General features: G+C 37.9%; 1 protein-coding gene across 16 annotated transcripts in view; it reads left to right on the top strand.

The window, feature by feature from the left end:
• Positions 1 to 27,809, top strand: part of KIAA1328 (protein hinderin) — a 377,583-nt gene that overhangs the window by 169,289 nt on the left and 180,485 nt on the right. For 13 of the 16 annotated variants that reach the window (XM_038543408.1, XM_038543400.1, XM_038543406.1 and 10 more), the window contains one exon: positions 4,007 to 4,081. The exons of the other annotated variants lie outside the window; for them this stretch is intronic. In XM_038543408.1, the coding sequence (XP_038399336.1) occupies positions 4,007 to 4,081 (75 nt within the window). The remainder of the gene's footprint in view (positions 1 to 4,006; positions 4,082 to 27,809) is intronic. 16 annotated transcript variants of the gene reach the window in all.

Here is a 27,809-nt window from a genome sequence, read left to right as displayed (position 1 = left end):
TATATTTGACAGCTTTTACCTCCAAGCTTTTGGAAAACAAAAACAGTAAAAAAAAAAAAAAAAAAAAAAAATTAGTTTCAATTATCTATTACCACGTAACCAACCATCCCCAAACAAGCAACTACACTCTGCAGTTTCAGCTAGCTTCAACTGCGTGCTTGTTCTACTGATCCTCCCTGTGGTCACCCATGAGGCTCTTGGAATTGGCTGTTAACTATGACACTGGCAAGGCTGGGCCTTTCCTTCTCTCTCCAGGTAGGCTCTCATCTCCCTGTGGTTCATCTAGCAAAGTAGCTAGACTTTTCACTTGCACATTCAGGGCCTCCTGCAAGAATGGAAGTTGCCAAGTCTTTTTCCAGATTTGGTACAACTGGCAAAGGGTCTATTGGTTAAAGTGAGTAACTGGGCCAGAGTAGAGTCAGCAGGAAGGGACTCCTGGGAAGTGTGGTTTTTCTGGGGCCACAAAGGGCATTTGATAGTCAATTACATTTCTATTTCTCAGACTCCCAAGGGAGTCAAGCCCTTTTTCCATATGTATATTGTTGTTTTCCTTTTCTGTGAAATGCCTTGTCAGATTTTGCCCACTTTTCTTTTGGGTAGTTTGTCATTTCGTATTGATTTGTAAAAGTTCTTCATATAATCTGGATGTTTTCCTCTGTTGGTTGTATGTATTACAAACATCTTTGGCCAGTTTATGGCTTATCTTTCACTGTCTTTATGGTGTTTTTGATAAATAGAAGTTCTTAATTTTAAGATAGTTGAATTTATTATCTTTTATGATTTGTGCCTTTTGGATCCTTTTCTCCTCCAAGACATAGAATACTCTTTCGTGTACATCATCTTCTAAATGTTTATAGTTTTGTCTTTGATATGCAGGTTTATAATTCACCTGGAATTGATTTTGGGGACTGGTGTGAGGCAAGGGTCCAATTGCATTTTTTTCCACATGTGGCCTTTTCTTATGCTTTACTTTTGGGTTAGTTCCAGTGTTTCTTAAATGCTGTACATTCATCTTTCCTGGATCCTTTTTTTTTTTTTTAATATTGCTGGAGCACAGCCATGCAGCAGTTCTGGAAAGAAGCTACTTAAGAGCAAATCAGTATTTAATTGAGCACTTTTACAAATAATATGATTAAACAACTGCAATCTTTTGGTGACGAGGTATCACTGGAGCTGAAACCTCAAGTATTAAAGGGCAATATATGAAGAGCCTAGAAAGAATGTTCTGAGCCAAGGGAACAGCAAGTATTCTTACCAACTGGGAGAAGAAGGTACTTAGAAATGTAGTAAAAATGAAAAGCTGAACAAGAAAGTAATGGTTAAAAATGAAGTAAACCAAAATGAGATGTGATTCTGAGGAGTTAAATATTAGAAAGATGATGCCATTGATCTCTATATTTAGAACACTCTTTTTCAGGTGTCTGGTTTAGTGACTACATGCTGACATCTTACTTTCCATTAATCTAACCATATGTCCTGTGTCCACTCTAACAAGTATTCACCTATTTTATGTGTTTATAGACTTTGTTTTCATAATAAGTCTGCACACAAAGCGTGGAAGACCCAATCATTGTTTCTGAAAAGAATACAAATGTTAAAACCTTGATGATTTGAAAGAGATGGCATGATATTAGAAGTTGGAATATGATGCAGAGGCATAGAGGTGGAAGGAAATATGGATACTGATTTTCTTATATTACAGAATGAGTAGTCAGGACATATAGTCTAAAGTAGTGGATCAAGTAGAGCTCATAATTATTCCAAGTTAGAAAGGTAGCATATAGAGAAGCCTGGGTGGCTCAGTGGTTGAGTGTCTGTCTTCGGCTCCGGGCATGAACCAAGGTCCTAGGAATGAGTCCTGCATTGGGCTCCCTGCAGGGAACCTGCTTCTCCCTCTGCCTATGTCGCTGCCTCTCTCTGTGTGTCTCTTATGAATAAATAAAATCCTAAGAAAAAAGAAAGTTAATGTATAGAACTGAAGATAAAAATATAACTAAGAAAAAATTTAAAGGATATAGTAGTGTAAGTGAGCTAAATTCTTCACCTTTTGTAATGAGAAAATTGCTGGATTTCCTCAATAAATATATAAATATAATTGAAGAAATAGAGGCCTACACATAGTAAAGTTGGGGAGGTATTACAGGAATAATTAATGTCAGAGATGGAGAAGAGGGTCCACAGCTGTCAGTGGGACAGATGTGCTTTTGCTTTTCATTTTATTTCCTCCTAATAATTGTAATTTTACTTCTGTGCTTATTTATTACTTCTCAAATAATACAAAAAGAAGAATACAAAAAAAGAAAAGGTAAGGCTGAGATTCTGTGACAGAAGAATTGAAACAATAGTTGAAAACAGCAACATTAAAGTCAGCTGGACATCTAGGATAGACTTATGAGTATTAGTTATATAGTTTATGAATCCATTTATAAACTTTCCATATCGAGAAGGTTTGTATGTTATAGTAGTCTATTGGAAATGAACATATTTAATTTGAGATATAAAACTGAATCATGACAGTACTACCATGGGTACATTCATTCATTTTACAAACGTTCATTAGTGGAGTAAATTCATATTGTTACACTTCTATGCCTGTTCCTGGTGTCCTTCAGGATGGTTTAAAGGAAATCTCAGTTTCTGTTGAGTGAGCTTTGCTATTTGAAGTGTAAAGCATGTTGAAATTAGAAATGGCTTTTTGAGATCACCTTCTTCAGTGATGGGGAGCTTTTTCTATAATACACATAACCAGGTACCCTGGATAAGAACCACTCATCTGATCCACTCCTTCATTTACAGAAGTGGAAACTTGGGCACTGTAGTCACATAGCTAATTAGGGGCACAGCATAGATTGACCCCTAGTATCACGTGATTTTTTAATGCTCTAGTTTTTTTTTCAAGCTCTATGCTTTTTTTAAAAATTTTTATTTATTTATGATAGTCACAGAGAGAGAGAGAGAGAGAGGCAGAAACATAGGCAGAGGGAGAAGCAGGCTCCATGCACCGGGAGCCCGACATGGGATTGGATCCCGGGTCTCCAGGATCGTGCCCTGGGCCAAAGGCATGCGCCAAACCGGTGCGCCACCGAGGGATCCCTTAATGCTCTAGTTTTGAAAATTTTTTCCTTCTCTTCTGCTGCTGCATAGTCTCTTTCTTGAGTTCTTATTTTACATACCTTCTTTTTTTTTAAAAAAAACTAATCTTCTTCTAAAACAAATCTTCTTTTTAAAGAGACTTTCAATCAACACTCCTCTTAAAAAAAAAAAAAAAGACTATTTATTTGACAGAGCACACAAGTAGAGTGGTAGGCAGAAGGAGAGGGAGTAGCAGACTCTGAGCAAAGAGCCTATGTGGGACTTGATCCCAAGACTCTGGGATCATGACCTGAGCTAAAGGCAGATGCTTAATTGACTGAGCCACCCAGGCACCCCAGCACTCCTCTTTTCAGCCTCATTTCTACCCTCATTTTTAGTAATATCCAGTGCTTCCCATTTCTGAGCTAATACCAATCAGCCTACTTCTGAATTAGAATTCTGCTTTGTTCAGGTGAATTCAGTTACCATTTTATCCATGTACTTTCCAACATTCAAAGTTTTGTTATTATATTTTCTAATTTTTTTTTACCCTTGTGTGTCTGTACCTTTTTACTATTCCTTTACTATTCCTTTACTATTCAATGCACCAACTTTAATCAGAGCTCTGATTTTATTTTTACAGGCCTCAAATCAAAAACCGTTTTTTAGTACAGACAAATCACTGATACATCAGTAAAGCAACAAGGTGAAGTGATTGCTCTTAAAATAAATAGTACATACATGATGAAACTGCCTTGTTAATGTGTTCTTACTTAGACCTCTAACACTCCATGTACTTTTGTCAGAGGATTGGATTTGGCAAACTTAGATAAAGACACCTTCCTCCTGTTTCTCTCTTCCTGAGATACAGGAAAATTCTTTGGCTAGTGTTATGCAGCAAAATTAAATTTGCATTTTTGTGATTTCTTTCAAGGAACTCAAAGTAAAATGCATGACTTCTTCAGAGGACAGACGAATTCCTTATTGTTTGGAAAGAAGCTGGGTGATGGTGATGATAATAATCACTGTTATTTATTATTTATTGATCACTTCTCTGTGTGTAATTTGTTTTATGAACAGTATCTTTTATTAATCCTCAAAATGCTATAAGTAGATATTATTGTCTCCTTTTCACAAATGATGAAATAGCTTTTCTAAAGCTGAGGTACTTGTCCAAGGTTACATGGTTAGTGTCAGGCACACTACCAAACCTTCTGTCTGACTCTACAATCTATTATTTTCCCACTTGTCTAACTTGTTAGACTTATACCTATTTTAATAATAACAGCAGCAACAATGATAAGTGATATTTACATAATACTCTGTATCAGATACTATTTTAAATTCTTCATATATATTGACATATTTAATTTTTACCCTTTAACCTTCTGAGGTACCTCTTCTGAGGTAAAAGAGGATAAAAGATATTCTCTTTTACGGATGTAAGGAAGATTATGTAAGTTGCTCAAAGTCAATTTAAGGCTAAAATGAGTAGAGCCAGGATCCTAACACAGTTTAGTTGTAGATAGAGTAGATGAGAATGTTTGTGGAGTAGATGAGAATGTTTATGTGTTCTCATTGATTACTGAGTCTCTTGAAAAGGGCTCTAAACTGTAAAAACAGAAAGCAAATACATACTTGGGAAGCTATCAGAATATAATATAAAAAATAATCATCTTACTACCCGTAATATACCAGTCTTACCAAAAAGTGACCATATGCAAGGAAGGGGGCAGGCAGGAGGAGTCCTCTACGTTTTTGTAATAGAGTTCTGATGTTAGCATTTGCAGTTTTTGAAAAGCTAAAGAATTTTCTCTGAAGTACCCTCTTTATTTTGCTGTACTCTTTAACGTTTCTAATTCCAAGAGAGATCATAATATGTATTTCATCTAGCCTTCACTGTATCAGGAGGCTGAAGATCAGATGCACTATCTTGGCAAGGTTTTAGGAGAAAATTTGTTATGTGTAGAGCTAGACATTTGGATCTGTCAGAACACTGCCTGTGTCTCACTTGGACATACACGTTGGATTTGCTTTCCTGTCTGTGTCTGTGACACTGCAAGATGTTCAAATGGAAGGAAACTACCCTGAGGCACCTGGTTGATGCTTTGACTTTGCAATATTAAACCCCTTGCTTCTTCTTATGCTTGTCCTCTTCTCCCTTCACTCCTCACTTAAAAAGTTACTTTTAAAAAAAGAATAGTAGAAAATTCTTCAGGAATTATTTTGGTCAGTTTCTTTATAACCAGCATGACCAGTTGGCAGTCTGACTTCATTAGTTCAGATATTTAGCTATGAAAAATTCCTTTTTCATCTTGATGATTGTTTTATATTAATACTTATGATTTAGGATTTTTTGTATTTTGCTTATTAAGATTTTGTGGTTTGATTCAAGCAGCTAGTATCTATGATTTCCATAGAAGTTTATAGTTCCATGACTTTCGTTAAAGGTATTTTAGAAAGTTTATACTCCTGCTATCATGTGGTAAACCCTTATAAAGCTTACCTTTTCTGCTGATTAGAATTAACAGCTCTGGACAAAATGCAAAAGCAGCTATGTAAGTAAACAAAAGCAGGCAGACAGTGGTAAGAAGTCAAAACTTGGAGAAGCAGTTTGGGGGTAAGTTTCCTACTCTTTGTTTTTTTTTTTTAATAAAATAATTTTTATTGGTGTTCAATTTACCAACATACAGAATAACACCCAGTGCTCATCCCGTCAAGTGTCCCCCTCAGTGCCCATCACCCACTCACCCCCACCCCCTGCCCTCCTCCCCTTCCACCACCCCTAGTTCATTTCCCAGAGTTAAGAGTCTTTATGTTCTGACTCCCTTTCTGATATTTCCCACACATTTCTTCTCCCTTCCCTTATATTCCCTTTCACTATTATGTATATTCCCCAAATGAATGAGAACATATAATGTTTGTCCTTCTCCGATTGACTTACTTCACTCAGCATAATACCCTCCAGTTCCATCCACGTCTAAGCAAATGGTGGGTATTTGTCGTTTCTAATGGCTGAGTAATATTCCATTGTGTACATAGACCACAGCTTCTTTATCCATTCGTCTTTCGATGGACACCGAGGCTCCTTCCACAGTTTGGCTATTGTGGCCATTGCTGCTATAAACATCGGGGTGCAGGTGTCCCGGCGTTTCATTGCATCTGTATCTTTGGGGTAAATCCCCAACAGTGCAATTGCTGGGTCATAGGACAGGTCTATTTTTAACTCTTTGAGGAACCTCCATACAGTTTTCGAGAGTGGCTGCACCAGTTCACATTCCCACCAACAGTGTAAGAGGGTTCCCTTTTCTCCGCATCCTCTCCAACAATTTGTTGTTTCCTGCCTTGTTAATTTCCCCATTCTCACTGGTGTGAGGTGGTATCTCATTGTGGTTTTGATTTATATTTCCCTGATGGCAAGTGATGCAGAGCATTTTCTCATGTGCATGTTGGCCATGTCTATGTCTTCCTCTGTGAGATTTCTCTTCATGTCTTTTGCCCATTTCATGATTGGATTGTTTGTTTCTTTGGTGTTGAGTTTAAGAAGTTCTTTATAGATCTTGGATACTAGCCCTTTGTCTGACACATCATTTGCAAATACCGTCTCCTATTCTGTAGGTTGTCTTTTAGTTTTGTTGACTGTACCCTTTGCTGTGCAAAAGCTTCTTATCTTGATGAAGTCCCAATAGTTCATTTTTGCTTTTGTTTCTTTTGCCTTCGTGGATGTATCTTGCAAGAAGTTACTGTGGCTGAGTTCAAAAAGGGAGCCTGTGTTCACCTCTAGGATTTTGATGGACTCTTGTCTCACATTTAGATCTTTCATCCATTTTGAGTTTATCTTTGTGTATGATGCAAGAGAGTGGTCTAGTTTCATTCTTCTGCATGTGGATGTCCAGTTTTCCCAGCGCCATTTATTGAAGAGACTGTCTTTCTTCCAATGGATAGTCTTTCCACCTTTATCGAATATTAGTTGGCCATAAAGTTCAGGGTCCACTTCTGGGTTCTCTATTCTGTTCCATTGGTCTATGTGTCTGTTTTTGTGCCAGTACCACACTGTCTTGATGACCACAGCTTTGTAGTACAACCTGAAATCTGGCATTGTGATGCCCCCAGATACGGTTTTCTTTTTTAAAATTCCCCTGGCTATTCGGGGTCTTTTCTGATTCCACACAAATCTTAAAATAATTTGTTCTAACTCTCTGAAGAAAATCTATGGTATTTTGATAGGGACTGCATTAAACGTGTAAATTGCCCTGGGTAACATTGACATTTTCACAATATTAATTCTGCCAATCCATGAGCATGGAATATTTTTCCATCTCTTGGTGTCTTCCTCAATTTCTTTCAGAAGTGTTCTATAGTTTTTAGAGTATAGATCCTTTACCTCTTTGGTGAGTTTTATTCCTAGGTATCTTATGCTTTTGGGTGCAATTGTAAATGGGATGGACTCCTTAATTTCTCTTTCTTCAGTCTCATTGTTAGCGTATAGAAATGCCATTGATTTCTGGGCATTGATTTTGTATCCTGCCACGCTACCAAATTGCTGTATGAGTTCTAGCAAACTTGGGGTGGAGGCTTTTGGGTTTTCTATGTAGAGTATCATGTCATCGGCGAAGAGGGAGAGTTTGACTTCTTTGCCAATTCGAATGCCTTTAATGTCTTTTTGTTGTCTGATTGCTGAGGCTAGGACTTCTAGTACTATGTTGAATAGCAGTGGTGACAGTGGACAACTCTGTCTTGTTACTGATCTTAGGAGAAAGACTCCCAGTGCTTCCCCATTGAGAATGATATTTGCTGTGGGCTTTTCGTAGATGGCTTTTAAGATGTCGAGGAATTTTCCCTCTATCCCTACGCTCTGAAGAGTTTTGATCAGAAATGGATGCTGTATTTTGTCAAATGCTTTCTCTGCATCTAATGAGAGGATCATATGGTTCTTGGTTTTTCTCTTGCTGATATGATGAATCACATTGATGTTTTTACAAGTGTTGAACCAGCCTTGTGTCCCGGGGATAAATGCTACTTGGTCATGGTGAATAATCTTCTTAATGTACTGTTGGATCCTATTGGCTAGTATCTTGTTGAGAATTTTTGTGTCCATACTCATCAGGGATATTGGTCTGTAATTCTCCTTTTTGGTGGGGTCTTTGTCTGGTTTTGGAATTAAGGTGATGCTGGCCTCATAGAATGAATTTGGAAGTACTCCATCTCTTTCTATCTTTCCAAACAGCTTTAGTAGAATATGTATGATTTCTTCTTTAAACGTTTGATAGAATTCCCCTGGGAAGCCATCTGGCCCTGGACTCTTGTGTCTTGGAGGTTTTTGATAACTGCTTCAATTTCCTCCCTGGTTATTGGCCTGTTCAGGTTTTCTATTTCTTCCTGTTCCAGTTTTGGTAGTTTGTGGCTTTCCAGGAATGCGTCCATTTCTTCTAGATTGCCTAATTTATTGGCATATAGCTGTTCATAATATGTTTTTAAAATCGTTTGTATTTCCTTGGTGTTGGTAGTGATCTCTCCTTTCTCATTCATGATTTTATTAATTTGAGTCTCCTCTCTCTTCTTTTTAATAAGGTTGGCTAATGGTTTATCTATCTTATTAATTCTTTCAAAGAACCAACTCCTGGTTCTGTTGATCTATTTCACAGTTCTTCTGGTCTTGATTTCATTGAGTTCTGCTCGAATTTTAATTAACTCTCTTCTTCTGCTGGGCGTGGGGTCAATCTGCTGTTTTTTCTCTAGCTCCTTTATGTGTAAGGTTAGCTTTGTATTTGAGTTCTTTCCAGTTTTTGAATGGATGCTTGTATTGTGATGTATTTCCCCCTTAGGACTGCTTTTGCTGCATCCCAAAGATTTTGAACGGTTGTATCTTCATTCTCATTAGTTTCCATGAATCTTTTTAATTCTTCCTTAATTTCCTGGTTGACCCTTTCATCTTTTAGCAGGATGGCCCTTAACGTCCACGTGTTTGAGATCCTTCCAAACTTCTTGTTGTGATTTAGTTCTAGTTTCAAGGCATTATGGTCTGAGAATATGCAGGGGACGATCCCAATCTTTTGGTATTGGTTCAAACCCAATTTGTGACCCAGTATGTGGTCTATTATGGAGAAAGTTCCATGTGCACTTGAGAAGAATGTGTATTCAGTTGAGTTTGGATGTAAAGTTCTGTAGATATTTGTGAATTCCATCTGGTCCAGTGTATCATTTAAAGCTCTCGTTTCTTTGGAGATGTTGTGCTTAGAAGACCTATCGAGGGTAGAAAGAGCTAGATTGAAATCACCAAGTATAAGTGTATTATTATCTAAGTATTTCTTCACTTTGGTTATTGATTGGTTTATATATTTGGCAGCTCCCACATTCGGGGCATATATATTGAGGATTGTGAAGTCCTCTTGTTGGATAGATCCTTTAAGTATGAGATAGTGTCCCTCTTCATCTCTCACTACAATCTTCAGGGTAAATTTTAGTTTATCTGTTATAAGGATGGCTACCCCTGCTTTCTTTTGAGGATCATTTGAATGGTAAATGGTTCTCCAACCTTTTATTTTCAGGCAGTAGGTGTCCTTCTGTCTAAAATGAGTCTCTTGTAGATAGCAAATAGATGGGTCCTGGTTTTTTATGCAGTCTGAAACCCTGCGCCTTTTGATGGAGTCATTAAGCCCGTTCACGTTCAGAGTTACTATTGAAAGATACGAGTTTAGTGTCATCATGATATCTATTCAGTCCTTGTTTTTGTGGATTGTTCCTCTGAACTTCTTCTTAAAGGGGAATTTTAAGAGTCCCCATTAAAATTTCTTGCAGAGCTGGTTTGGAGGTCACATATTCTTTCAGTTCCTGCCTGTCTTGGAAGTTCTTTATCTCTCCTTCCATTTTGAATGAGAGCCTTGCTCTCATTCTCTCATGTTCTTCTCATTTAGGACCCTGAATATATCCTGCCAGCCCTTTCTGGCTTGCCAGGTCTCTGTGGAGAGGTCTGCTGTTACCCTAATACTCCTCCCCATAAAAGTCAGGGATTTCTTGTCTCTTGCTGCTTTAAGGATCTTCTCTTTATCTTTGGAATTTGCAAGCTTCACTATTAGATGTCAAGGTGTTGAACGGGTTTTATTGATTTTGGTGGGGGATCTCTCTATTTCCTGGATCTGAATGCCTGTTTCCCTTCCCAGATTAGGAAAGTTTTCAGCTAGGATTTGTTCAAATACATATTCTGGACCTCTGTCCCTTTCGGCGCCCTCGGGAACCCCAATTAAACATAGGTTTTTCTTCCTCAGGCTGTCGTTTATTTCCCTTTATCTAACCTCATGGTCTTTTAATTGTCTGTCTCTTTTTTCCTCAGTTTCCCTCTTTGCCATCAACTTGTCTTCTATGTCACTCACTCGTTCTTCCACCTCGTTAACCCTCGTCGTTAGGACTTCTAGTTTGGATTGCATCTCATTCTATTGATTTTTAATTTCTGCCTGATTAGCTCTAAATTCTGCAGCCATGAAGTCTCTTGAGTCCTTTATGCTTTTTTCTAGAGCCACCAGTAGCTGTATAATAGTGCTTCTGAATTGGTTTTCTGACACTGAATAGTAATCCAGATTTTGTAACTCTGTGGGAGAGAGGACTGTTTCTGATTCTTTCTTTTGAGGTGAGGTTTTCCTTCTAGTCATTTTGTTCAGTGCAGAGTGGCCAAAAACAAGTTGTATTGGGAAAAGGAGAAAAAGAGAAGAAAGAAGGAAAGAAAAGAGAAAAAGAAAAAAGAAAAAGGAAGAAAAAAAAGAAAAATAGAGAAGAAAAAGAAAGAAAGAAAAGAAAAGGGTGGGGTAAGCAAACAGAAATCAAAAAGAAAAAAAAAAAGAAAAAACCTTCTGTATACTTTAAGTCCCTTGACTTCCCCTGGAACTTGTCCTTCTATCTGGTCTTCTGGGGGAGGGGCCTGTTGTGCTGATTTTCAGGTGTTAGCACTTGGGGGAGCTGCTCTGTCCCCTGCCTGGTGCTGGGCTCAGTGGGGGTTGTTTACTCGGTGAGGCCCCAGGAGGAACAACCACGGTGGCGGCGGCGGCAGCTCTGAAAACCTGGAGTCAGCCCCCGCAGGAACTCTGAAGCACTCTGCCTGCAGGGCCTGGAGGCTCCGGGGCGGGGCCGCTGATCTGCTCAGCTCGGGCCGGAGCGTCCTTGCTGTCCTGGGCCCTCCCGGCCTCTGCCTGTCCCGAGGGAGGCCGGATCCTGGGCTGTGTCCCGGCGCCCTGTGCTCCGGGGCCTGCGCTGGTGGATTCGCGCTCCCGCCCCGCAGCCCCCTACGCGGAGCCGCCGCCCGAGCCCCTCCGAGCTGCTCCGGGTCCTGCCGTGCGCGCTACAGCCCTTAGGGAGTTCGGCCTTGGGGTCTTGCGCGCTCTCCCCGGGTCGCAGGTGTCTGTTAGTGTCCCCGGGAGCCCGAGGGCACCCCCTCCCTCCTGGGGTCCTGCTCCAACTCCCTGCGAGCCCCTTTCCGCCCGGGAAGGTCGGTGCAGCTCCTGCTTCTCCGGGACGGGGCTCTCCTGTCCTGGGGACACTCGCCCCGGCCTCAGCCCGGCTCCTCGCGGGGCCCCTCCCCCTTGGAGGCCTTTTGTCTCTTTATTTCTTTTTCCCCGTCTTCCTACCTTGATAGAAGCGCGAACTCTTCTCACTGTAGCATTCCAGCTGTTCTCTCTTTAAATCTCAGGCCGAATTCGTAGATTTTTAGGATGATTTGAAGGTTATCTAGGTAATTCAGTGGAGACAGGTGATTTGGGGACCCTACTCTTCCCCATCTTGCCCCTCCTCCCTACTGTTTGGTTTTTGGTTTGTTTGTTTTCTCTCATGGCTTGGTGCTGCCAACTAAAACTGTGGTAGAAACTTCATTTTTCTGGCCAGAAGAACCAAGAAAATGGGTTCAGCAGTCTAAGGAGCATAAAGAGAATCCCCTTGTTTTTTTCCTTTATCCCTCTTCTCCCAGTTTTGCCCCAAAGACAGGCCCGGTTGCCGAGCTGCATCTGCCCTGCCTTTGTTGCCAGAGGAAGTAGAAAGAAGGTGCTCCTGTGAGCCAAAGAACTTGAGGGGACATCTCAGAAAAGAGAGATCAGGGCTAGGGTGTCTCTTCCTTATGTATATGGCCAACATAAGAACTAAGCTGTGAATGCATAAGACACACCCATAGCAGCATACCAAAGGCTCTGAGAACTGAAATTAAATTAGAACCACTGATCAGAAAAGGTCAGAAAGAATTTGTGGTCTGAACCTCACTGATTTGCCTACTTGGTTGCCTACTAAAACAAATGCTCAAGCAGATTATAGCAGGTCATAGGACTCAGAGTCGACACATAACATTTAAAATATCCATGATATAACTCAAAATAATGCTACCTACAAAAAAAAGAAGAAAATTACAACCATTTCTCAAGGGAGAAGACAGTCAACAAATGTCAACCCCAAGGTCACCCAGATATTGGAATTACCAGGTGAAGACTTTAATGCAGCTATTATAGCAATTCTCCAGAGCATAAAGATAAACATGCCTGAAATGAATGGATAGGAGGTCTCAGTGGAGAAATAAAAATTATTAAACAAATAGAAATTTTAGAGCCTAAAAGTATAATACCTAAAATAAAAAATTTGCTTGGTGGACTCATCAGCATAATGGAGTGACAGGAGAAATCAGTAAACTTGAAGATAGATCGATAGAAATTATTCAGTTTAAGAAGAGAAAGAAGAAACAGATTGGGGGAAAAATGAACAGAGCCTTAAGGACTTAACTTTTATATCATTAGAGTCCCAGAAGGAAGAAAAAGAGATTACAGACAAAGAACCAGGAAAGAATAACAAATCATAAGGGAAAAAGAAGCCTCTACCAGAAAAAGTCTTTCAAAAGATACAAATCAGGGTAAAAGTTCTTTTTTAAAAACTTTTAGAGCCTTTACAAAGATGTATTCAAGAATGTTAGTTTAAAGAGCAAGTCTTAGGGGGGCCCTGGCTGGCTCAGTCTGTAGAGCATGCGACTCTTGATCTTGGGGTTATGAGTTCGAGCCCCACATTGAGTGTAGAAATTACTTAAAAATAAAATCCTAAAAAGAAAAAGAGCAAGGTTTAGTCATTGAAAAGAACAAGGAAAAACCATGTTATATCTGGGCAAAGAGGCATTTTAAAGAAAATACAGTTGGTGGGTAGAGGAGTATATAATCTGGCAAGTAGCAGAATTGCTGGGCTACTCTCATACATTGGCCTATTTTAAAATACTAAAGATATCTTAAAGGCAGTTGAAAACATTGTGTGAGTTTCTTTAATGAAGCACTTTTCAGCTACTTCTATAATGTATTTCATTCTGGCACCAAGATTTGGCATATTAATTTCCTCTAGTTCTGCAGTTACCTTGGGTCACATAGGGATTTAACTGCTTTAGTCCCCATTACCTGGAGTTGCAGACCCATGAAAGAGAAAGTGATGGAGGTAAGCAATGCACACACTGTGGAAGAATAAGAGGTAATGTTGATGGGGCTCCTTGTGATCCTTTTCTGATTATGAGGCAACATCAAAGCTAAAACACTATGTCCAGCCTTAAGACTCATTTCAAATGATGCTGTCATTAGAGATTATGCTACACGAAGAGCTCAGTATCTAAAACTGTTTGTTCTGACCTAAAAGGGGAGAGGCATAGCAGTAATTGATGGAAGCAAAAAATGGAAAATTCAATACAAAGAATTCCCTAATCATGAAATTGCCTCTTACTCTCACAGAAGTGGTATTTATTTCTTTGCTGTATACATGCTGAATCAAGCTGTCACAGAGCAATGTCATATTCACCTAAATTATGTGGACCCTACAAGTAGCCTCTTGTGAAATATAAGAAGCTTAGTACACCTGTGACAGCCTGATTCTCACTCCAGAATTTTAGAGGTGAAGAATACCCCTAAATCTTCTAATCTGTTACATTATAATTATAGATCATGTATTAGTAAAAGATATAGATTCTGCCTTAAATATTTTCAGTCTAATGAAGCTAACAGTAAACATATACTTGATCTGTCCACTAACATCTAAAATTTAGCATGACTACAATCAAGAACTCTTGATATCTTCTTTTCTTTTTTTTTTTTAAGATTTTATTTATTCGTGAGAGACAAACACACAGAGAGAGGCAGAGACACAGGCAGAGGGAGAAGTAGGCTCTATGCAGGGAGCCCGATGTTGGGCTTGATCCTGGAACTCCAGGATCACACCCTGAGCCAAAGGCAGACGCTCAACTGCTAAGCCACCCAGGCGTCCCTCTTGATCCTTTTCTAAATTTTAATATCCTCATCTATCCAGTTCAGTAAATGGCACTCCCATTCTTTCTGTTTCTCTGGAATACATCTTTGAAGTACTAATTGAAATCTCTCTTCCTCTCACCCCCAGATCCAATCCACCACCAAATCCAGCCCATTCTTATTTCTGAGTATATCCCAACTCCTACCATTTCTTTTCACTTTCACTGCTTTCACCCTAGGCCAGGTCCATACTTCATCTGGATTGCCTTCTAGATTTTTACACCAGAGAAACATAAGTCTGTATTCACATGGAAGCCTGTACGTGAATGCTTACAGTGGCCTTATTCATATTCCCTGAAAACCAGAAACAATCCAAATAAGCTTACTTGGCAAAAAACAAAAAACAAAAAGAAGACTATTGATGTACACAATATCCAGAGGAATCTCAAGTGCATTATGGTAAGCAAGACAACCCAGACTCAAGAGTTTACATACTGAATTGGGACACCTGGATGACTCAGATGGTTAAGTGCCTTCCCTCAGCTTCGGTCATGAGCCCAGGGTCCTGGGATCAAGTGTTGCATCGGGCTCCTTCCTGGGCAGGGAGCCTACTTCTCCCTCTGCCTGCCACTCTCCCTGCATGTGTTCTCTCTCTCTCTCTCACAAATAAATAAAATCTTAAAAAAACCCCTACATATTATATGAGTCCATTTCTATGACATTCTAGGAAATGAAAAATAGAGAGAAATAAATCAGAGTCTGAAGTTGGAGGGAAAGCTTGACTACAAATCATTTGGAATTTTGTGTATGGTAGAACTATCTTGATTATTATGATGATTACCCAACTGCATTCATTTCTCAAAACTTGAAGAGCTATGTACTTAAGAAGGGTGATTCTTATGGTGTGTAAATTGTAGTAATTTTTAAAAAAGAAAAATGAATGCATTGTTAGTGTAGTTGACTCTTGAACAACGTGGGTGAGGATTAGGGTGCCAACACCCTACACAGTTGGAAATATGCGGATATAACTTTAGACTCCCCAAAACCTTAACTACTAATATCCTGTTGACCAGAAGTATTACCAGTAACATAAACAGTTAGTTAACAGCCAGTTAACACTACTTTGTATATGTATTTTTACTGTATCCTTATAATAAAGGAAGCTAGAGAGAAGAAAATGTTATTAAAATCATAGAGAAAATACATTTATAATACTGTACTGTATTTATTGAACAAAAATCCATGTGTAAGTGGACCCACACAGTTCAAAACCATGTTGTTCTAGGGTCAGCTGTAGTAGCAATAAACTGGCCATCAGGGCTGGAGAACAGAAACCACTCTAGGTATTTTAAGCATGAAGAAATTTAATACTAGGAATAAAAGCTTTGGAAGGGCTGAAGAAGCAGATTTTATGTTGCACTTCCAGCAGTGACTTCAAAACAATATAGAATTAATATACGTGAGTGGTAATGCTCTGAGACCTTTGCTGGAGCTATGCTTCAGAGGTCTGTGGGCACCCAGAAAACTACAGAGTAGACCCCCACCAGTGAGATCTAGGAGTTAGGAAGCTAGATCAAGTCATTGGTGCTTCTGCTACTGCCACAACTGCTGCTTCTTACCCAGAAAACTGAAAATTATTCCCTGAGCTACTCTTACTGGAGAGAATTCTCATGTTCTCATCATTGTCCTTATCGGCAAAGACAAACAAAAGGAGACCTCCAAAATCATGTGAAGGAGGCAGAACCTAATAGCCAACCAGAGCCCTGGCTGCAAGGGAGTCTGGAAGATGTGATTTGTAGCTTCCCAAATCCTACAATTAAATGCAGGGTGGAATGAGCCATGCCTCATTAATCAGCACAATACCCAAATTTCCACCAACAAGAGACCACTGAATAAATTACGGTTTGTTATACAGTAGTAGGTGAAAGATTTATGCAGGTAGTAGGTATTTGGTAACCTGGGATATAATTGTTAGTCTTAAGTGTTGGTTAATAAATTCAGCTTATTGGGGATTCCTGGCTGGCTGAGAGATTTAGCACCTGCCTTTGGCCAAGGGCGTGATCTTGGGGTCCCGGGATAAAGTCCTGCATCAGGCTCCCTGCATAGAGCCTGCTTCTCCCTCTGCCTGTGTCTCTGCCACTCTCTCTGTGTCTCATATGAATAAATAAATAAAATATTTTTAAAAATAAATAAATTCTATGTAGAGTTCCGTGCTCATGGATTGGCAGAATTAATATTGTGAAAATGTCAATGTTACCCAGGGCAATATACACGTTTAATGCAATCCCTATCAAAATACCATGGACTTTCTTCAGAGAGTTAGAACAAATTATTTTAAGATTTGTGTGGAATCAGAAAAGACCCCGAATAGCCAGGGGAATTTTAAAACAGAAAACCATATCTGGGGGCATCACAATGCCAGATTTCAGGTTGTACTACAAAGCTGTGGTCATCAAGACAGTGTGGTACTGGCACAAAAACAGACACACAGATCAATGGAACAGAATAGAGAACCCAGAAGTATACCCTGAACTTTATGGCCAACTAATATTCGATAAAGGAGGAAAGACTATCCATTGGAAGAAAGACAGTCTCTTCAATAAATGGTGCTGGGAAAATTGGACATCCACATGCAGAAGAATGAAACTAGACCACTCTCTTGCACCATACACAAAGATAAACTCAAAATGGATGAAAGATCTAAATGTGAGACAAGAGTCCATCAAAATCCTAGAGGAGAACACAGGCAACACCCTTTTTGAACTCGGCCACAGGAACTTCTTGCAAGATACATCCACGAAGGCAAAAGAAACAAAAGCAAAAATGAACTATTGGGACTTCATCAAGATAAGAAGCTTTTCCACAGCAAAGGATACAGTCAACAAAACTAAAAGACAACCTACAGAATGGGAGAAGATATTTGCAAAAGACATATCAGATAAAGGGCTAGTTTCCAAGATCTATAAAGAACTTCTTAAACTCAACACCAAAGAAACAAACAATCCAATCATGAAATGGGCAAAAGACATGAACAGAAATCTCACAGAGGAAGACATAGACATGGCCAACATGCACATGAGAAAATGCTCTGCATCACTTGCCATCAGGGAAATATAAATCAAAACCACAATGAGATACCACCTCACACCAGTGAGAATGGGGAAAATTAACAAGGCAGGAAACCACAAATATTGGAGAGGATGCAGAGAAAAGGGAACCCTCTTACACTGTTGGTGGGAATGTGAACTGGTGCAGCCACTCTGGAAAACTGTGTGGAGGTTCCTCAAAGAGTTAAAAATAGACCTGCCCTATGACCTAGCAATTGCACTGTTGGGGATTTACCCCAAAGATACAGATGCAATGAAACGCCGGGACACCTGCACCCCGATGTTTCTAGCAGCAGTGTCCACAATAGCCAAGCTGTGGAAGGAGCCTCGGTGTCCATTGAAAGATGAATGGATAAAGAAGATGTGGTCTATGTATACAATGGAATATTACTCAGCCATTAGAAACGACAAATACCCACCATTTGCTTAGACATGGATGGAACTGGAGGGTATTATGCTGAGTGAAGTAAGTCAATCGGAGAAGGACAAACATTATATGTTCGCATTCATTTGGGGAATATACATAATAGTGAAAGGGAATATAAGGGAAGGGAGAAGAAATGTGTGGGAAATATCAGAAAGGGAGACAGAACATAAAGACTCTTAACTCTGGGAAATGAACTAGGGGTGGTAGAAGGGGAGGAGGGCAGGGGGTGGGAGTGAATGGGTGACGGGCACTGGGGGTTATTCTGTATGTTGGTAAATTGAACACCAATAAAAAATAAATTTAAAAAAAAGTTAAAAAAATAAATAAATTCAGCTTATTTAAATGTTGAACTCATAAATCTAGTTTATACCAAAGCTAATATCTGTATTACAGTTTCTCTAATACCGCTTTTTTAAACTTGTGCTAAATCATAACTATTTCTTGAAAATAGTTAAATAACCTTTCTTTTGCAAAATTAGCCTGAAAGATTACAGCACTAGACTTTCCCATATCCAGAATGCTATACATAAATTTAGAAAAGAATGTTTCTGACTGGTAAATACTATAAAAGAGATCTTTAACAGCTTTCTCTGTCAGAGAAACCAGCTACAGAAAACGACCAAGTGTATATAGAACCACTGGCAAATATATAGTGGAACATAATCTTGGCCTCTTGGCTGAGAAGTCTAAACATTCCCTTCCAAATGGTATTTGGATCACCTTTCTAGAAGGAATGATCTTATGGGCATCCTTTCACATATCATCTGCTGGAAATAGTAGGTGTATTTCCATGCTCCTGTGTGTTCATACTCACATAAGAATGGGTTTGAGTAAAACTGAAACTACAAGAAGTATTGTAGTTTGTGAACACAAGTTTTGTATTAAGTTCTGTCCTCTCTCACCTCCACCAAATAAAGTTCAACTTAAAAGTATTTTGAAATAAAAAATAAATATTTTAAAGTGTACCAACAATGAGACTAGAGTGAATTGCCTGAGCAGCTAAATGGCCAGACTTCCTCTAATTATTTTTATAGTTTTCCCAAATGAAGACTCACAATAGCCATTTTAAGTAACTACAGCAGCTCTTCCATCTTCATTTCAAGCTTCAGACCCTAAACAAAGCATGAAGCTGAGCAGTGCACTGTTTAATTTTCAAATTGGATTTTTCATTATGTTTTATGATAACTTTTTATTTTTATCAAGTTGCATCTCAGCCTTCTGTTTAGACTCAAGAAGATTTATGGCAAATGATCTGGGTGCTTATTTGGACAAACAAATGCAATAAATCAGTTTACTGTTTCAATAAAATGTTATTAATAGAACACATTATTCTGTTCAATATTATGTTATCTTTAAAATTAAGCAGAACATTAGTGGCAATGAAACTAGTTTCAATCAATACATTCCTGTAATGAAACCTATTGTATAAAAACTTTTCTTTTTAAGGAGGAAAAATGTCTTAGCACAAGTACCAACTTCTGACTCTTGAGATGGCATCTCACAACCTCTAAAATTTATTGGTAGGATTTCTTTGTGTTTGTTTTGGTGTTAAGAAGATAGTTTTCTGAAAGTTACCTTGTGGCAGTTAGAGCATGAATGTTCCTTAAATGATTTTTTTTTTAATGAAGAATTTAGTTGGCACTTGACCTGGCAGAGACCCAAGCATGTACCTCAATGAAATTGAGGTCAGAGAGGATTTTAAGAAAGGCAGAGCTGCTGGTGACACCCACCAGTATTAGAATTGACAGTTTCTTTTGTGATCGTATAGAATTTCTAATCGTATAGAATGAAAAATGTGTAATGGATGAAAAAATGAGTAATATTCAGAGTAGAAGGATATAGATTTTAGTGTTTCAAAACTCATGTTGTATTGAGAGTTTTCTGGGATTAGAGCCCTGATGCAGACCCTCAATTACCCACTATACACCCAATTGAAATTTTAGAATGATGGTTTTAAAATTAAAGGTGGCCGAAGTCTCAGGATAGTATTGCAGTCCTAGAGACCTACACTGAACAGGAAAGCAGGTTGTTTCAGTAGCTGTTTTCATAGCAGTGTGCCTTTAGAGAAGGCTGCTATTTAATAATACAACGTGGAAATTAAAGACTTTGGGATGTTAAATTGCATGGTATCTCTGGTGAAAAACTCTTAAAAAATACTCTATGGATACTTTTGCTTGGTACATTGTTTTGTCACATGGCAGTTTAAGGAATCTGGAGATTTGTCAGAGTCCTAAATTTACTCCTTTATCTCTACCATTTCATATTTGTAATCTGAATGTAAGAAATAGAGATGTTACCTTGTGTTGTTTTTTCTCATTAAACTGTTAATAAATTATTGCTTTGGGAAATGAGAGTTATGTTAAGATAAATATTTATGAAAATCTAAACCATCATATATATATATTCTGTTGACTTAGGATAAAGTTTCCATAACGCATCAGGCAAATAATTTGAGTATATTGTTGTGCAATTCCAATCAGAAGCAAGTAAGCTCTGCACTCAATACTACAGCTAAATTTTATAGTCACACTTTCCTCCTATAGTTTAAATGAAGATGACTGTGGTATTTTTTTCACATCAGTGGGAGACTGCTTAAAATCTGCATTGAGTGAAACATAAGCTAGCAGCAGACTTGATTCTAGTTTTTTTTCTCCTTTTAAATGTTACATTTTTGAAGGAAGATTCATTTCTCTGTTATGTCTATGAACACGAATGCAGCATTGTGTGTAACTGGCCTACAGTTGATGATGATTATATGTGGACACTTTGGCAGCAGGTAGCAAGGAGCAGCTGACCACTCTGTTATTATTCCATTTTTTTTCTTCTTTTTCATTTTTCCCCAATATCTTAACATTCTCCATGTTTATAAGGCATATTTGTATGTAGTTTTCTTTTCTAGTAATAGTTCTGTCTGGTGTTAGAGTAATTCTGGTTTCATTAAATGCATTGAAAGTTGTTTCTTTTTCTTTTTTCTATCTTTGCATTGTTGTTGTTTAGTGACTCAAAGAATTCACCACTGATGTCATCAGGGACAGAGTTTTCTTGGTGGTGATGTTTTTAATTTACTTCAATTTCTTTGATTGACATGGAGGTACTAAGATTTTCTCCTTTGCCTTCAGTAAGTTTTGGTAATTTCTGTATTTCAAGGAATGTGTCCATTTCATTTAAGTTGTCATCTATCTAGCATAAAGTTGTTTATAATATAATATTACTTTATCAGCTTGCTGATGTCTGTGGCATCTGTATCTGTCTGCTCCTTTTCCATTTTCTATTTTGATGATTGTATCCTAATGATCAGTCTTAATTGATTTCTTTAACAAAGCAATTTTTATCACGCTGTCTTTATTGTTTCTTAATATTATTTATTTTTGGCCTTATGTTTAGTTTTCCTTCCTACTTGTAGATTTTAGCTTTAATTTGCATTTTTTCCTAACTTTCTAGGATGGGTATTTAGCTCATTTGTTTGAAATTTTATTCTTTTCTAATATAACTATTTGAAGTGATAAATTTCCCTCTGAGAACTCCTTTATCTTCATTCTGTAAGTTTTTATGTTGTTTTTGTTTTCATTCATTTCAAAATATCTTTAATTTGTGAGTTCCTCTTTGAGCACTTTATAAAAATTTATAAGATTCTTAATTTTAAATATTTTATAGATTTCTGAGATCACTATCACTCATTTCTAATTTAATTCCCTTGTGTCAGAAAATGTACTCTTCAGGCAACTGGGTGGTTCAGTTAGTTGGACATGCAACTCTTGGTTTCAGCTCAGGTCATGATCTCATGGGTAGTGGAATTGAGCCCCACTTTGGGTTCTGCACTCAGGGGAATCTGCTTGGGGATTCTCTCCCTCTGTTCCCCCCGCCCCCCCACCCCAATTCCCTCTCTCTCTCTCTCAAATAAATGGATAAATCTTAAAAAAAAAAAGTTAAAAGCTCAGTAGGATTGTGGGTTTATTTTTCCCTTCTTTTCTGTCCATCTTTTCTTCATATATTTTGAACTTCAATTATTAGATACTTTTACAATTGGGATTGTAATGTCTTCTTGGTGCATTAATGTCATTCATTTTGAAATATGCTTCTTTATCCCTGCTACTTTTACTTATTCTGAAGTATACAAGTATGATATTAATATAGCTACTCCAGCTTTCTTGTAATTTGTATTTTTAGATTATATCCTATTTTTATTCTTCTCCTTTTACTCTTTGTCTTTATAATTTAAATATAGTTCTTAAAAATAGCATATATTTGGAGTTTTGTTTATAATCCTAACAATCTCTGGCATTTTAGTAGACTGTTTGGATCCTTTACACTGGGTGCAGTTATCAACATGGTTGGATTTAACCTGCCATCTTGTCATTTTTTTCTATTTTTCAATGAGTTTTTCAGGTTTCCTGCTTTATGATTAAACAGTTTTAGTGTTATCTCTTTTTTGGGCTCTTTGTTTTATTTTTTAGTAGTTTCTCTAGGGCTTATTTTATGCATTTTACAAGTGTATTTTCAAATAATGTACCATATACAATGTACAATGTGTAATCTTACAACAGAGTGCTTCCATTTCCCCCTTCCTTCCTTTCTGCTATTGCTGTCATATATTTACATGTGGAGTTAGAAACTCCACATTTGTTATTATTGCACTAAACACTTTATTATCATTTAAGTAAATTTTAAATATGAAAGAAATATTACTTATATTTCTGTTTCTGGAAGTGTACAATTGTTTGTGTAAACCCAAGTTTCCATCTAGTATCATTTTATTTATCCCTGTAAATTGTTTGTTTATGGTCATGAGGGTTTTCTGGCAATACATTAATTTTTTGTTTGCCTGAAAATATCTATCTCACTTTCCATTTTTAAATTTAAAAATTTGTCTCAGTTATTTCATTAAACACTTCACAGGACACCTGGGTGGCTCAGTGAATGAGTGTCTCCCTTTGGGTCAGATCGTAATCCTGGGGTCCCGGAGTCAAGTCCCACATCAGGCTCCCCGCCGGGAGCCTGCTTCTCCCTCTGCCTATGTCTCTGCTTCTCTCTGTGTGTCTCTCATGAATAAATAAATAAAATCTTAAAAAAATTTTTTTCACTGTTTTTCTTCATAGCTCTTTCTTCTCTGAGACTGTTCTGCAACTTCTGGCTACCTCAACCTCTCTGAACTCTGATTTCTGTCTCTATAATTCACCAAAACTTTTGTATTCTCCTTAGGATGACTTCCTTTGAACATTTGTCCAAATAGGACGTAGGGCCAATTTAGGTTCAGTTTTTTGCCTTATTTGTGTACCTAAACCACCTGTTGTCCAGTGTCTGAAAATAGTTGTTATATATATTTGTCCAGTTTTCAAGCCTACGGTAGGTATATGTATTCCTCGTTACTCCAAAATACCCCCAAATGGAAATGCTTATTGAAACTATATTTTAAATGTAGTTGTTAGGTTTTATCATACAAATTTAGTGATATTCTTAGGAAAACAAAGAAGCTTTGTGGAGGGATACAGTGTATCATGAGCTTACTAAATGCAGAGTAACAAAAACATGTAGTAGAAGATACAGCAATAAATGTTTTTCTGCTCTTCTAAATAAGGTAAAATAGGGACGCCTGGGTGGCTCAGCGGTTTAGCGCCTGCCTTTGGCCCCAGGGCATGATCCTGGAGTCCCGGGATCAAGTCCCACATCAGGCTCACTGCATGGAGCCTGCTTCTCCCTCTGCCTGTGTCTCTGGCTCTCTGGCTCTCATGAATAAATAAATAAAACTTTAATAAATAAATAAGGTAAAATATAATCTCATGGGCCAAAAAAAACTTAAATGAAAAAATTTAAGGGAAGAGAAGTTACATTTTTGTCAGACTTATTGTAACTTATAATTAAAGAAAGCCCAAATTGATATTGTAAAGAACACTTATTTTGAGGGCCCAAAGTAATAAAAGGGAAATAAAGATTTAGATAAAAACCACATAAATAGAGATATTTCCTGTCATCTTGACTTTTAGGCTGAGGGGCAACTCCATAGTTTCGTTGGTTGAGTATCTATCTTCCACCCTAGTCATGGTCTCTGGAGCCCTGTATAAGACTCTATGCTGAGTGGGGAGTCTGCCTCTTCTCCCCAACTCGCGTTCACTCACCCATGCATGCGCTCTTTCCCTCTCCCTCTCTCTCAAATATAATCCTTAAAAAGGTCGGGGGGACCTTTGAACAAGTCTTTTAGGTTCATTCACATTTCCTTATATGAATTAGACTTAACTCTTAAATAAACCTTTATTCCATCCAACAAAAGGTACTCTCCTCAGGTATATCTTGTGTTCCTTCTTTATGATGCAGTGCTTTGTAAAAATCTGTTAATACCCTGAAAAGAGAAATGAAAAGTAGTTATTCATAGATTAATAATCCACAGTATCCCAAAGGTTTGTGTGTGTGCTCTTGTCATAAATACATTTGGTTTTAAAATAAAAGCAAGTTCACATAAACTAGGAAGCAGAAAATTTAATCTACATTGTTGAACAAAATTGCTGAATGAGGTACATGGTACTGTGCAGGACTGAAAGATGCTTTGAAAGTAATGGATATAAAATGTAAATAGGAAAGCAAAGAAATAAAAACTCTTAAGTGTACTTTTCATTTTATTAGTTACATATAGACCCACCATCAGAGACCTTTAAGGAAAACATAACTAATGGACAGGAAGTACTTACTGTAATGGGAAAGAATTACTTGTTCCAAAAAGACCATCCAGTGGTATTTAGATATAGACCTAACATAAAGGAGGAGGCCAGAGAGGTAAAGGGAATTGTATGCAGTCCATCATGCAAGATAAGGAAATGAAAACATCTGAACTGAACACTCACCAAAGCCAGACAGAATCCATCTGTGAAGTCCGGAGGCATTTTGCTAATGCAGTGGTTCTCAAATGTGTTCCCCAGATCAGCAGCAGCAGCAGCAGCATCACCAAGCACTTTTTTAAAAGTGCACATCCTCAGGCCCCAACCCACGCCTACTGAATGTCAGAACCTCTAACATTGGGGCCCAGAAATCTATATTTTAACAAGTCCTGCAGGTGATTCCTATGGACACTAATGTTATAGAACCTTTGTGCTACAGTAATGGAAATAAATGTCATCTGTTGATTAAACTGCTGGTAAGTCCTATCACATGCAGAGTTTTGTGAATACATCTCCCCCAATTATCTTCTTGGTGCAGATAGGTTACCCATATTTTCTATATGAAGAAATGATCAGTGTGCTCAATCACATAAGTGCTAGAAAACAAAGAGTCTCCGAGATAGAAAATGAACAAAATCCATCCTCAGGTTTATGTCTCTTCCTTTGTCATCAGTTTCATCCATTCTTATGTGCTACGCTTTTCTGCAATTTTTCTGTGTTGATAAAGGAATTTAAATTATTTTTGGCTTAGAGATAAATATGCTATTTTTAGCACAAAAAATGACTCCATTAAGCTTAAACTTGTTTTTAAAAACAAGTTTGAAGGGTATGAAGTGATTTTCTTGTAATATAACTTTTCCTGAAATGCTGCTCTTTCTTTCCCTCCTTCATTACTCGTCCCACTCCCCGGTGTTCCTCTCTGCTTCTCTGTGACACCTTAGCTCTTTCCTCATGCCTTTTCCTCAAAATGTGCCTTCAGAGAAGATAGATTCTGTGTTCCGAGTCAGATTTGAGCTTACGAATGTTAGGAAGATCTTATGTTCATGGCTGCTTCTGTTTTCCCAATAATGCCAAAAACATCGTGACCCTGTTTTGTAAGCATTTGATGACAGATGTGCTTGGCACTGCCTAGTAAATTGCCTAGAAAGCTGCTCTGTGAAGGAAACGACATGGCCAAAATGGCTTCTGGAGAGCACTGGAAGATAACACTATTTGTGACCACTAGGTAAAATGCCGTTCTTGGGTGCTGAAGTAAGCTGATTTAGCAGACTTTCATAGCTAAGTCAATAAGCATATATGATTGCTTATTTATATTTCTGAGAAGTGTAGTAATTCTCTTATGGATTTGGAACCATAGTGTACACTGGACACTCTCTACCAACCGGAAATAGTATTACCTGGGAAAGGAATTCTAACAATGATTATAGTATTAATACTATATTAGTGAGGCAAGATTTCCAATACTTCTTGGGAAGAAGCACATTGCCCTGTCCTCTCTATAAGAGAAAATTTTTGCTCACAGATTAATCAAAAGCATGCTGATTATGGTATCATTTAAATCACTAGATGATGAGGATTTAGTTAATAAGCCTGACAGACCCTGAATGCTGTCTATGCCTATTGAAGTTGTGCCAATCTTTCTAGGTGAGACTGATTGGTGGAAGCAGTTTACGTACAATTCATTTGGACACATCGACCATGTTGAACAGATGCTGACATCTTGGCATGCACAGATATTCCATACAATTTGAGTTGATTAATTCTTGTTGAAACATGCAGAAATATGAAGACTGTTGCCAGTATGCCAGTCCATGCTCACAGGCACCTGCTTTTTCTGTTTAGAGTTGTTGCCTGGGCTGGTCTCCAGTTTCAATGCCTGAGTCCACCCTCCTTCCCACATGAAAACTGCCATCACAATTCAGGTTTATGCTGCTGTTTCCATATTTCCCTCTTTCTCTTCCCTACAGGAGTGTTTAAAACAATCTTCTGTGAGCAGGGCTTCTCCTACTTTCTAGATTTAGTCTGGATTAAAGAGCCAATATATTTTTGGGTGCTCTTTAAGTCATTGCAAGTAATAAAAAGCTTAAATAATCATCCTCATCGTGACCTCAGCAAAACGTCCAAAAATTATACAATATATAATACCTCATAATGATTTCCAGACCCTAGTGAAACCATGTAGTATAAATATTGTTGCAGTAATTTTTCATTTGAATTTTCAAGGGGGGGGTGGGGGATCCCTGGGTGGCTCAGTGGTTTAGCGCCTGCCTTCAGCCCAGGGCGTGATCCTGGAGTCCCGGGATCGAGTCCTACATTGGGCTCCCTGCATGGAGTCTGCTTTTCCCTCTGCCTGTGTCTCTGTCTCTCTCTCTGTCTCTGTCTCTCTCTGTCTTTCATGAATAAATCTATGTTTTTAAAAAAAGTATTTTCATCTTGAATCCCTCTTAGCAGTGAAGAAAGCAATAATTTCTGGCCCGCTATTTGAAATGTTGTATTTTCTCTGGTCATTGTAGTTAACTTTACCTCTTTCCAACTGTTTTCTAACTGACCGTGTTGTTCAATGTTTATATATTGTTATAAGTATATGGGTTTTGTGAAATAAATCTCTCCCCAAATCAAATTGCTTTTCAGCCAGTGCAACTCTAAAGGCCCATCTGAAGCAAGATAAAGTCAAAGTGGTGACTCTCCCATAGTAAAAATAAATAGCCAATCATAGCAGAAATCTTAAGGCAAGTAAGAGATAGAAGGGATTCATTAAGTCTATCATTTATCCCAATTATTAGTCAATAAATAGCCCTATTTTTAATGTCTTTATTTGACTTACAAATGACTTTATAATTTTACTTGTTTTTCTCTTTCTACTAGAATAGGATTTTCATTACAGCAGACTTTTAAAAAAATTTTATTTTTTAAATTTCAGTATTATTAAAGTAGTCTTATATTAGTTTTGGTTATACAATATAGCGGTTCAGTAATTGTGTACATTACTCAGTACTCATCATGATAAACATATTCTTAATCCTCTTCACCTATTTCACCCATTCTCTCTACCCACCTTTCCTCTGGTGACCACCGGTCTGTTCTCTGTATCTAAAAGTCTGTTTTTTTTTGTTTGTCTTGTGTTTCCTTGTTCATTTGTTTTGTTTTTTAAATTCCACATATGAGTGAAATCATATGATATTTCTCTTTCTCTGACTGACTTACTTTGCTTAGCATAATACCCTCCTGTTCCATCCATGTTGTTGCAGATGGTAAAATTTCATCCTTTTTATGGCTAAGTAATATTCCATTTATAAGTGTGTGTGTACATATATATATGTTC

Source organism: Canis lupus, chromosome 7 (genome assembly GCF_011100685.1).
Source record: "Canis lupus familiaris isolate Mischka breed German Shepherd chromosome 7, alternate assembly UU_Cfam_GSD_1.0, whole genome shotgun sequence".
Taxonomy (NCBI): domain Eukaryota; kingdom Metazoa; phylum Chordata; class Mammalia; order Carnivora; family Canidae; genus Canis; species Canis lupus.
The sequence above is the reverse complement of the archived record's forward strand: the minus strand, read 5'-3'. Positions and strand labels throughout refer to the sequence as shown.